This window comes from Bufo gargarizans, chromosome 1 (assembly GCF_014858855.1).
Source record: "Bufo gargarizans isolate SCDJY-AF-19 chromosome 1, ASM1485885v1, whole genome shotgun sequence".
Lineage (NCBI taxonomy): Eukaryota > Metazoa > Chordata > Amphibia > Anura > Bufonidae > Bufo > Bufo gargarizans.
This window is the reverse complement of record NC_058080.1, coordinates 309892279-309905729: the sequence shown is the minus strand read 5'-3', so window position 1 is coordinate 309905729 and position 13451 is coordinate 309892279. Positions and strand designations below refer to the sequence as shown.

The 13451-nt window shown below is 41.7% G+C and overlaps 1 protein-coding gene across 1 annotated transcript in view; it reads left to right on the top strand.

Moving 5' to 3' along the window:
* WRN (WRN RecQ like helicase) overlaps positions 1–13451 on the top strand; it is a 187958-nt gene that overhangs the window by 5744 nt on the left and 168763 nt on the right. Inside the window, 2 exon segments of the mRNA XM_044278366.1 lie at positions 1750–1865; positions 5471–5616. Coding sequence (XP_044134301.1) covers positions 1750–1865; positions 5471–5616 — 262 coding nt within the window.

Genomic DNA, 13451 nt, shown 5'->3' with positions numbered 1-13451 from the left:
GAATGGAAAAGGATCCGCTCGGAATACATCAGTTTGCCTCCGTTCCGCCTTCATTCCGCTCTGGAGGCGGACACCAAAACCCTGCTTGCAACGTTTTGGTGTCCGCCTGACGATGCAGAGGCAAACGGATTCGTCCTGACACACAATGTAAGTCAATGGAGGCGGATCCGTTTTAACTGACACAATATGGCACAATAGAAAACGGATCCGTCCCCCATTGACTTTTAATGGTGTTTAAGATGGATCCGTTTTGGCAAAGTTAAAGATAATGCGTGCGTATCCGTCTGTGCAGATCTATGACGGATCCGCACCAACCTCGAGTGTGCAAGTAGCCTATCTTATAAATATGCTTCAGTTATCCAATGTGCCCTGATCTGAAGATACCCTCCCTGGTCCTGGGTCCCAGCACCTTTACAGGGTAGCCGTGCCGTGTGAAGAGGCTGGCTGAATGTCTTATTTCAATAGCTTAACCAGCCCCCTTTCTGGTATGGCTGACATATGCATAAGGGGGCTGGCTTAGCTACTGAAATTGCGTCATTCTCAAAATTCTCAGTTGTGGGAAGAACCAGATTCTACAGTGCAGTTTGGTTGTGATAGAGGAGTACACCAATACTTTAGTCAAAGGGATTGTGCCACTAATATAAATGTGTCGCACCCAACAGATATCGCTGTTATATAACGTTCCCCAAATACCTCCATTTATTAGACCTGCCTTAGTCTAAAGTTATTCACTTACCATTGCACCTGCGCCAAGCCAGTTTTGATATTCAGTTGTGTTTGGTGACTTCATGCATTGGAGCTTTGTAATGTAGGACATTGGAAGTGTCATTGGGAAGAACAAGGGGCGTGGTTAGGGTCACATGACCTGCTGATGTCAGGACGCATATCGCTGCCCTAAGGCCTGATGGGACAGAAGGAACATGACAAACCAGGGAGTAGGATTCAGGAATGGGGGATAATAGAAAACTGCAAATGAGGGAAATCTGGGGAAAAAAAATCAGTCTAAGAATAAATAGGGGCTAGGATTATTGATGTAAAAACACTTTAGAGTGAAAAGTAGTTTATGGCACAGCCCCTTTAAAGGGGTTGTCCGGGATTGGGGACATTGCTCTAATAGTACAAGTGTGGTATACACATTACATACAAACAGGTAGTACCTTTGGCACAGATTTCTGCAGCCCTGTTTTCATCTTTGAAATTCATGGCCGGAAGTTACGGTTTTCTAATCCTCATTGACGTACCGGATCCCTTGCAGGCAAGCAAAGCTTCCTCTTCCGCTGCTCAGGGAGCCCGGTGACGTCACTGGCAGCATAAGTAATTCATGCAGAGTGGATGGAGGGGCGGTAAGTAGGCTGGCCGACATTGTGCTAAGCCTCGCCCCTCCAGTCCGGTGACATCGCCGGGCAAGGAGCTTTAGAATGAATCGAGATGAATATTGATGAGGGGCGGGGTTACAGCGGAGCAGAGAGACAGCTGTAACCACCTCATGCTGCGCTGCCCCAGGACCCACAGGGCAGTGCAGCCAGAAGTTAGAGAAAGATAAACAGATATATAAACAATGAGTGGGGGACTGTTGGAGCCACATAGAAGTGGTGAAAATAGCTGAAAATATATGGAGGCACCTTTATTTAGATGTACATTGTGAGTAAATGCTTTTTTTTTTTTTTTTTGCTCCCGGACAACCCCTGTAAGTGGTCAGATATTTATTGTTTCATGTATGTATAAAGCTTTCATTTACTTCTTAATTAGAATTGCTCCTTGAAGAAGAACATTTTAGAAGATAATCTCCCGTTCCTGAAATTCAGTGGCTCAATTGTCTATAGTTATGAAGCACAGGAGTGTTCTTTCTTTTCGGAGTACATCAGGTGAGACCTTTTATAAAGCACAATTTTTACTTCAGTTTTAGCTAATATGTTAAAGATATCTCCTATTTTAGTATTTTAAATGCTAGACCCCCAGCAGTTGCTGCAAAACTTGGAGGAGTTTAAATTGAGCGGTGGTCAAGTATGTCTCCTTCCAATCCATTCAAAGACTATGTGATTGACAGAACAACCAAACAGTTAGTAGGTTATTAAAGGCGTTATCCAAGCCACAGATATTGGTGACCTTTCCACAGGACAGGCCATCGATATCAGATCAGCAGGGCTGACATGTGCTACCCCGATAATCATCTGTTTGAAGGGGCCATGGCGCTTGTGCGAGCGCTGCACTCCATTGTAGTGGTGGTGCAGCGTAATTACAGCTTCCTCTTCCATTCACGTGATTGGGAGGAGGATCTTTAATTACACTGCACATATTTTAATAGTTTGGACTTTTCGGACGTGGCGATATGTAATTTGTTTATTTGTTGTTTATATATTTTATATGGAAAATTGGGAAAGAGGGTGATTTAAACTTAATTTTTTTATGTTCATTTTTTTAAAACTTTTTTTTAAAACTTTTTATTTAATAGCTATTAGCCCCACTAGGGGCTAGAATCTGGGATCTTTTAATCCCTTGTCCTGTTCATCCTAATAGATCTCTATTAGGGTGAATCAGAACTCACACTCTCCCTGCTGCCCTATGCTTTGTGCACACAGCAGCAGGGAGCTCACCATGGCAGCCAGGGCTTCAGTAGCGTCCTGGCTGCCATGGTAACCGATTGGAGCCCCGCGATTACACTGCTGGGGCTCCGATCAGAAGCTGCCACTGCACCACCAATGAGGAGGAGGGGACCCAGTGGCCACCAATGATGACTTTAATACTGGGGGGGAGGAGGGGGGGCATGTTCTGTGATACTAGGCTGCTCAGTAGTACAGCCTAGTATCGTTAAAAGGCAAATCCCGGTATCGAATCTATCTGTGTACAAAAGTATCGATAAGGTATCGATAATTCGATACCCGGTGCAACCCTAGTTTTAAGCAGGGGTGCACAACCCCCAGGCCGCAAGCAGCCCCCAGAGCCAAGGTTTGTGATCCCGGTCTTCCTGGACAGAAACACAGTGTATCAGCGCTTCTCAGATAGGTGAGCGCCGCGCTATGCAGGGTGGACCTGGCTTGGGGGCAGAAGAGCGCAGAGCTGCAGGGTCAGGAGACCCTGCTCAGCTCTGCCTTGTACAAAGCACCCACAGTAGGTTGATTTACCCTGTAACTGGGACTCCTTTGGATGCCCCAGTTACAGTTAAAATAGTGCAAAAAAAATCTCCTATTGTCTCCCAAAGGGCTTTCAGTGACCTCTTAGGGACAAATTATGTGGAAAAAATATTAAATTATAAAAATAATAAAATAAATAAACACAAAAAATTTAATAAAACACACACACACACACATAAAAAAATAAAATAAAATACGATGTGGCAAAAAATAGAAAATTATATACAAAAAATAAAGGAAAAAATATATAAAAAGGAAAAACTGCAAAATATAAGAGTGTTCACTGTCCCTCAACAGGCCTTTATAATCCTTCGGGGGACATATTATGTGGCAAAAATATATATATATATAAAAAAATGTTAAATTATGAAAATAAATAAGAAAAATATTACAGTGTTCATTGTCCCCCCAACAGTCTTTTTATGACCTCTTGGGGGACATATGTGGCAAAAATATATTTAAAAAATAATTAATAAACCAATTATAAAACAAATACAATAAAATATTAAGAAAATAAATAAAAAATAGGAAAAAGTTACAAAAAGTCCCAGGTCTTTTTATGACCCCTTGGTGGATATATTTTGTAGCAGAAATATATTAAAAATGAAGTTAAAAAAAGACAAACTACATAAAACAAAAAGCACCCACACCAACCAAAACCGTCACCATTCACGTGGAACTATACATATTATATTATATTATATTCCCCCAAATAAAACTAAAAAAGAAATTCTAAGTCCCTATGTGTCAAGTAACAAATTGTTGCAAAAGTTATTTTGGTAGACCCAACACATAAAACATAAAGTTACAACTGTTTGAACCACCACGTGCGCTGAATCACAAAGTGTCTGTTCAGGCCTGGTTATTAAAGTGTTAACCAATAAGTGCTTTCTCCACTGGTAAGGGAAAGTGCTTACTGGTTATTACATGACGTCTGTAACTGGGGGGCAGGAGATGGTAATAACCAGTGAGCTCAGTCCTCCGCAGTGAAGGAAAGCGCTGATTCATGAATAGGGTGCAGGATGGAAGGAAATGTTGCCACTTTTCTGGGTTTTTCCTGTAAAAATGATTTTTTTAAAAGTTCTTACAGCATTACCCCTGAAACAGAAGATTCGTACTTACCTGCATCATGCTTCTCTGGTCCTTTGCGCTGCCTGCTCTGCCTCCATCTTCTGGTTCCTGCGCTGTTTACACCTGGCAGTGCATGCATATGGTCACATGCACCTCTCTCAGCCAATGACTGGCTTCAGCAGTGACATGCTGCTTGCGGCCACATTATCTCTGAAGCCAGTCATTGGCTGGAGAGGTGCATGTGACCATATGCATGCACTGCCAGGTGTAAACAGCGCAGGAACCGGAAGATGGAGGCAGAGCGGGCAGCGCAAAGGACCAGAGCGGCATGGAGCAGGTAAGTACGAATCTTCTGTTTCAGGGGCAATGCTGCAGGAACTTGTTAAAAAATAATTTTTACTAGAAAATCCCTTTAAGCCCCTAATACACTGAGATATTCAGGCCAATTACTGGGAACAAGTGTTCATAGAAGCGCTCATTCGTGATAACTGTCCAGTAAATTTGGTGTCGTACATCTCTCTGTGTAATCAGGGATGTACTACCGATAATCAATATAACTAAATGAATATGAGGAATGACTGTGATAGCGATCATTCCTTCCCAGTCACTTTACATTGTCCTGTGCCAATGTAAATGAGTGGCGATCAACATTTTTTTTTTATTTGCAGCCCCTTGAAATTGAGCTATATGACAATGCGGCCCTCAGACCAAAAAGAGGTTGTGCACCCCTGGTTTAAAGGCTGGGTACACCTTCGGAGGCTGTTTTTTAATGATTGCATTTTACTCATTTTTGGCTAAAAATATATATTTTTTAAATATTGAGCTGTTCTGTCACAAAGGGTTAAATGTTTTTCTAGCTGTGTTACTAGTACTTTCACTTTGTGCTGGTCATCTAATAACACTTATCTCTAAGCTACTAAGAGGTCATAAACACTTAAGCCACATTCTTATCAATAAGATAAGGACTGAGCTATAATGAGTGTGTTTATAATGTCAGAGAGCAGAAATAAGGAGCCCGTCAGCTCCCCAACTGACCGAAAATACAGAAGGGTGCTACAAGGGCATCTCAGCCCTGTTTAGAAAAAAAGACTCTATATTTATAAAAAAAAGACCAATTCAAAAAAATATATATTTTTAGCTCAAAATGAGTACAATGCAATACAAAATTATATATAATTGCCCGTACACCAGCCTTAGAAATTCTCCTATGTTGTGTTGGTATACACTTCAGCACGTATAATTTTGTTTTTTGTGTACTTTTATTTTAGAGAGAGACTTTCCAAAGAAGCTGTGCTTGGATTTGACATTGAGTGGCCCCCTGCTTATAGAAAGGGTAAAAATGGAAAGGTCTCCCTCATCCAAGTGTGCACTTCAGAAGAGGAATGCTATTTATTTCAGGTTTCATCCATGACAGGTCTGCTATGTTAAAGTATTATTTGTTCTTATCGTAGATACAGTAGAATTAATTTAAGGATATATATAGCAATGGTTTTTGGTCTGGTTGGAAAACCCGTTTTCAATTATAGTTGGTTGTGACGATGAAGGATCTCTTAGCCAGAGCAGAGAAAAGCGACATGGAATTGTCTCTGAGGACCCAGCATGTCATATCATACAGACAACCAGTTAATTAAATGAAAATTGTGAAATGCTTTCATAATTTTCCCTGTGGCAAAGCTGCAGGGAATTTGAATACTTGTCAGGTTCCCTTGCAAAGTCAGAAAGGTCCACATCATGTAAATCATACAACATCTTTAAAGGGGTTATCCAACCCCTATAATGCCCCTTCTAATGCCCGGGCCTGTACTTGCCTTACTCTCCGGCACCCGCGTTGTTTCTGATGCCCGCACGGCTGCTGCTGCATCTCCCCATCGTGCGCGACGGGGTGGAGTGGGCAGCCAATAGCACCCGCGATGCTAGGAAGGCTCATCCTCGTCATGGCCTGCTATTGGATGCCTCCTGCTAGGAAGGCTCTACCCCGTCTCGGCTTGCTATTGGCTGGACCCAACCCTCCGTCGTCGGATGTTTTTGATCCGTGCGACGGGGAGATACAACGGTGGCCGTGCAGGCATCAGAAGCGACGCGGGTGCTGGGAAGCAAGGTAAGTACAACCTGTGTGAGGGGGCCCTGGCATTATAGGGGTTGGATAACCCCTTTAAGAAGTCCTTTTTACTAAAATATGGCATTGGCAATTATCTCTATGAAGTATTACATTAAGGCCTCATGCACACGGACGTTTTTTTTTGCGGTCCGCAAAAACGGTTTCCGTTGTTCCGTGATCCTTGTCCTTTTTTTCTTACGTGGGACTTCCTTGATTTTTGGAGTATCCACGGACATGAAAAAAAAAAAAATCTAAGTCAAGTTTGCCTTTGAAATGATAGGAAAAAACGGACACTGATCACGGACGTGGATGACAATCTTGTGTGCAGCTGTGATTTTTCACAGACCCATTGACTTGAATGGGTCCGTGAACCGCTGCCGGGAAAAAAATAGGACAGGTTTTTTTTTTTTTCACAGACTGAAAACACGGATCACGGACACGGATGCCAAACGGAGAATTTTCCAATTTTTCCACTGACCCATTGAAAGTCAATGGGTCCATGGAAAAAAACGGAACAACTGCCGCGGATGCACACAACGGTCATGTGCATGAGGCCTAACTGTAAGGTTCTCTTAATTTCTTTGGTCTGTATTAACATGCATGAGATGTGGACTCTATGATAATTTCCATAGGAAAGGTCAGAATGGAGAGTTTCCCAAGTTTTATGTAAATTGAAATGGGTTTTTAAGATTGGATATGTTCAATCAATCTCAGCCATTGCAGGCCAGTAACTAGAACTACATGGAAAAAAAACTGGATAATGTTCTACCCTCTTTGGGAATCGATAACAGCCAAAAGGGCACACAGAATGGAAGGTGTTGTTCCAGAGGCTTTTATTAAAGGGGTTACCCCCTCTCCTTTTAGAACGGAGTTGAACTGATTCAACCTCTTCCTGCACCATGCTGTAAATGTACGGCATGGCAATTATTACCTCAACGCACCATGCCGTAAATTTATGGCATAGCAATGGCAGCTGCTCAGGAACATATAGCTGACACTCTGCTGCAAAATCCGAGCTAACCATTGCAGTGAATTTTACCAGCGATAGGACAACTATATGTTTAAGTCCCCTGTACAAAAAAAAAGCGCTTTTTCCTGTATCCCCTCATTTATAATTGATTAAAAATAAAAAATAAATAAATGAGTCTTAGATATGGCGATGCAAAGAAAAAAAAATAAGATGGAAAACTTAAAATGTGATTTTTATGATGCAAAAGTAGTAAAACATGAAAAATAATTATATAAATATCATATCATATATTCCGTATGGCGAACCTGAAAGTTTGTTCCATAAAAAAATCAAACCACCACAAATTATGTGGTGCCTTTTTTCCTTTTAAGCCTTGCAAAAATTAAGAATTTGGGGCTAGAGCAACATACTATTGGAAAAAATGTAATTATTTAACATTTTTTCATTTTTGCAGTCCAATGTTAACACCTTAAGGACCAGGCCATTTTTTGCAAATCTGACAAGTGTCACTTTATGTGGTGATAACTTTAAAATGCTTTGACTTATCCAGGCCATTCTGAAATTGTTTTTTCGGCACATATTGTACTTAATGACACTGGTAAAATGAAGTAAAAAATAATTTTTATTTATAAAACTAAAATAAAAAATTACAATTTTATTTTTTTTTTTTAATTGCAAATTTCCAAGTTTCAATTTCTCTACTTCTATAATACATAGTAATACCTCCAAACATAGTTATTACTTTACATTCCCCATATGTCTACTTCATGTTTGCATCATTTTGGGAATGATAATTTATATTTTGGGGATGTTACAAGGCTTAGAAGTTTGGAAGCAAATCTTGAAATGTTTCTGAACTTTTCAAAAACCCAATTTTTTGGGACCAGTTCAGGTCTGAAGTCACTTTGTGAGGCTTATATAATAGAAACCACCCAAAAATGACCCCATTCTAGAAACTACACCCCTCAAGGTATTCAAAACTGATTTTACAAACTTTGTTAACCCTTTTAGATGTTCCACAAGAATTATTGCAAAATAGAGAGACAATTTCAAAATTTCACATTTTTGGCAGATTTCCATTTTAATAATTTTTTTCCAGTTACAAAGCAAGGGTTAACAGCCAAACAAGACTCAATATTTATGGCTCTGATTCTATAGTTTACTGACACACCCCATATATGGTCGTAAACCGTTTATTTTAATTTTTTTGTGTTATTTACAACATTCATCTGACAGGTTAGATCATGTGGTATTTTTATAGAGCAGGTTGTCACGGACGCGGCGATACCTAATATGTATACCATTTTTTTATTTATGTAAGTTTTACACAATGATTTCATTTTTTTAAACAAAAAAAATATGTTTTAGTGTCTCTATAGTCTGAGAGCCATAGTTTTCAGTTTTTGGGCGATTATCTAAAGTAGGGTCTCATTTTTTGTGGGTTGAGATGACTGTTTTATTGGCACTATTTTGGGGTGCATATGACTTTTTGATCGCTTGCTATTACACTTTTTGTGACATAAGATGACAAAAATAGCTTTTTTTTTTACACCGTTTTTATATTTTTTACGGTGTTCACCTGAGGGGTTAGGTCATGTGATATTTTTGATCGGTTTGATTGGCGCTATTTTGGGGTGCATATGACTTTTTGATCGCTTGCTATTACACTTTTTGTGATGTAAGGTGACAAAATTGTTTATTTAGCACAGTTTTTATTTTTTACGGTGTTTATCTGAGGGGTTAGCTCATGTGATATTATTATAGAGCTTGTCGATACGGACGCGGTGATACCTAATATGTATACTTTTTTTTATTTATGTAAGTTTTACACAATGATATCATTTTTGAAACAAAGAAAAATCATGTTATAGTGTCCGCATAGTTTTTTTTACTTTTTTGGGCCATTGTCTCATGTAGGGGCTCATTTTTTGCGGGATGAGGTGACTGTTTGATTGGTACTATTTTGGTGTACATGCGACTTTTTTGATCACTTTTATTACATTTTTTGGGAAGTAAGGTGGGCAAAATTTCAATTTCCTGATAATTTATATTTTTTGGGCGTTCACCGTGCGGGGAAAGTAACATGACTGTTTTATAGATCAGGTCGTTATGGACGCGGCGATACCTAATATATGTAGTGTATTTTATTTTTTTGATTTTTATTTAGTGATAAATGTGTTTTTATTATCTTTTTTTTTCACTTTTTTTTTTTTTTTTTTTTTTTTTTACATTTTTTGGACCCAGACCCACTTGGTTCTTGAAGATCCAGTGGGTCTGATGTCTGTATAATAAAGTACAATACACCATATAGTGTATTGTTCTGTATTTTACTTACACTGTCTGAACAGATCTATGCCTTTAGCATAGATCTGTTCAGCACCATGGACAGCAGGATGCCTGAGAAGGCGTTGCCATGGGAACCTTCCCCGTCTGCCACAACTGAGCAGACGGGGAAGGAGGGGAGCTCCCTCCCTCTGTCACCCCATCCATCTGGGGGCTGCAAAGGGAGGGAGTTCCCTGACTTAACCCTTTCTATACAGCGGTCCATACGGACCGCAGTATGGAAATGGTGAAACGGCTGACATGTGTGTAACAGCCAGCACTCAGCGCTGTCACCATGTCTGCAGACATGGTGACAGTTTAATGCCATGATGAGTATACTCGTCCTAGGTCCTTAACGTGTTAATAAATTCTATGAAACGCCTGTGGAGTCAAATCCATCACTGCATCCCTACCTGAATTCCTGGAGGTGTAGTTTAAAAAAATGGGGATTACTACTTAGGGTTTCCACTGTACTGGTACCTCATGAGTGCCATGTTTGACCTGGTGCCCCAAACCCATTCCAGTAAAACCTACGCTTCAAAAGCCAAATGGTACTCCTTCCTTACCATAGGTCACAGTAATGCCTGTGCAAGCGTTAGACGCCTGTACAGGCAGCACAGCAATACTGCTGGTGCCCGGAGCATCCAATAACAAAGCACTATACTGGCAGGTCTAGAGTAGGCAGCAAGTAAGAAGATTTGTTATTAGATGAGGAGGCTTCTGATTGGCCAATTTTGGCTCACTATTGCTCCATGCCGCACCTGAATCAGTGACTGCCTGGGCTAAGAGGGGCAAAAAGAGCCTGGCAGGAGGCGGTGAAGGAAAGATCCATCGATACGGGGGAGCAGCCCCGTGAGGAGGCCAACCAATATCTGGGGACAAGTGCTGGAGACAGTTAATAGCAAAAGGCAGCATCATGTGCACTTAGCTGTGCGGGTCTGGGGTGTACAGTTGCTCCGGTAGCAATTCCCTATAGCTGCTGAATGAAGAGTGAAACCTTTTACATCAGCATGGTCTGCGTGCTAGACGACCTGCCCCACCACCAGGCACAGGCATTATTGACTTGTATGGGCCAAGGAGCATCTATGCTGGACGAGTGACCAGTGGGCCTCGGTGCTGTTCACTGATGAAAGTCGATTCACGCTGAGCAGAAATTATGGCCGCCAATGATGTTGGAGACATCAAGTAGTGTGCTATGCATCAGCCACTGTTTGCTTGTGGTGGTGTTACAGTGTGGGCAGGTGTGTCTAGTCAAATACAGTGATAAGCCCATACTACTTGAATAACATCATTAATCCAGTCATTGTGCCTCTGCATTAACGACACAGGCCTAATTTTATCTTCGTGGATGACAATGCGCCAGATCATCGAGGTCACATCATTAGGACACGGTTAATGGAGACAGCAATTGGAGTGGCCTGCACTTTCTGCAGAACTGAATCCCATTGAAAACCTATGGGATCAGCTAAGTCACTGTGTAGAGGCTCGTAACTCTGTAACTCAGAACCTCAATGACCTGAGAAGGCGCCATTAAAGCAGAGTGGGATGCCATGCCTCAGCGGGCAATACGTCGACTTGTGAACAGCATGGGACATCCTTGTTGTTGGGGCAAAACCCTCAATGCCGGATGAGCCTTGGACTCCGAATTAGAAGTTATGGATATCCATAGAGAAAAAACAACACAGGCATAGAGCTGTGTTTCAAGAGTTTCTAAACTTTATTAAAGAAAGCAGAGGTTAATAAAGCTGTTTTTCTGGATCATTTCCAACTGAAGACGTAGTTAAACATTTATGTCATTAACTCATTAAAAACACAATCTGAAATGAGCATCTTCCTGGCTATACACCTAGAACTTCTCCTGAATCTTAACTGAGGGTGCTAGCCACATGCTAGTTCTCCTAGTGCTTGTTTAGATTCCTTTCTAACAAGCGTTGGAGGGGGCTAGGAGTGACCTTAAAGTTACTGTAACTTTCCACAAGAAGCTCACAGTTCATTAAAAAGGACCTTTCACCAGGATACATGTATAGAAATAATTATATTACCTGACAGTGCTGCCCCCAGTGATGTATTTCCGCTTATTATTTTTCCTTTCATCTGCTGTGGTCTCCGGTAGTTCTGGCGCCTCATATGCTAATGAGGCAATTTGGTTCAACTAGGCGGGGACTTGAATTTGTCCTGGGCGCGGTTATCTTCTCCCTGGCTAAGAGCACATCCAATCAGATTCGCGAGAACTTGATCTTTTACACATCCCGAGCCGTGCGCCATCTTGGAGTCCCCGGCAGAGAGCATCGCAGCAGTGGCATGGGCGGCAGCAGCAGTAGGATCCTGTCGGTAAGTATGAAAAACAACCCTAGAAAACGAGCAACTTGTTCAACCTTTACTAATACTCCCCCTAGGCAAACGAGCATGATGTTAGTTTTACAAATTTACCTGCCACCACCCCCTAAGGGACTCCAAGATGGCGCACAGCTTGGCTCCTTCTCCCTGTCTAAGAGCAGGACACTCTGATTGGATGCGCTCGCAGCCAGGAAGAACATAACCGCGCCCAGGACAAATTCAAGTCCCTGTCTAGTTGAACCGAATTGCCTCCTTAGCATATGAGGCGCCAGAACTACCGGAGACCACAGCGAACGAAAAGGGGGGTCCTTTGAAAAAATAAGCGGAAATACATCACTGGGGGCCGCACTATTAGGTAATATAACTATTTCTATACATGTATCCTGGTGAAAGGTCCTCTTTAATGTAAAATGGCAGTATGAAGTACAAACATGGAGAATTAACCCTCACGTTGTCAAGCTGTAATTGATGCTCAAGGCCACATGACAAGGTATTGAGACATTGCCTTTTTCGTGGGGGTATACCCAACACTGTTGTTGGCTTTTGTTTCAATAAATTGAGATGAGGAAATCGCCATTGCATGCTTCTACTTAAATGCCCTACTTTCATTATTTAATATCACTGTAGCTTGAACATTTTACATTTTACATAAATTTTGCCCAAAAGCCAAATATCCCTCACATTTGGTGAGTAGTGTATGTTAAATAGAACCCTATATTAAATAACTTACTAATATACTTCTTCATACAATATTGCCTGCTCTCCTGGTAAAGTGTCATTTTGTAGTCGTTTATAGACTGCTCATTGGCAGAGTTAACACCACCACTGCAATCCAGTCGGTTGCAAAGCGCTGGCCTCTGTGGTGACTGGTATCGTCCCGGCTACTTCATATACTGTGAGCTGCTCCTGGCAATGGCAGGAACCTGAGAGCAGCTCAAGAGAATAAAAGAGGGCGGAAAGCAAGCGAAGCCACCAAAGTGCTGCACTTAAGGCTGCTATTGATTTTTCCTGAGCAGACTGAGGCTGCTATTGAATCATTAGCAGCCTCGGGAGTGCGCACACCCAGACAAGGGGCGGAGTTACTGCGCCCCAGCACCGCTTGCCTGAGCACCACCCTGTAGAGTGCCGAATGTCCTGGATTGAAGAGCAGAAGAGACAAGGTGAGACAACCCCTTTAAGTATCTCCTGTATTACATTGTCCTATCGGCACTATCCCCACAAAGAGCCAAAGAGATCTCTGTCTGTTTCATTTCATATATGTGCACCGGATCTGCAGAGCAGAACAGCTCATTGTGGGGTTGTCATGGTGCTTATGGGACAATGTAACACTGAAGATCCAGAGCACCGATAACTTGGCTACCTGTACAGCCCACACATGATGTGAACTTATTGATGCAAACATAACATCCTGACTACACTGTACCAGCATGCCCTGGCTGAGCCTCTGATCAGTCTGCTGTCCCACTCGAACAGGTCTGCAGGCCCTCTTATAGGCCAGTGATGTCACGTTCTTTGGTCACAT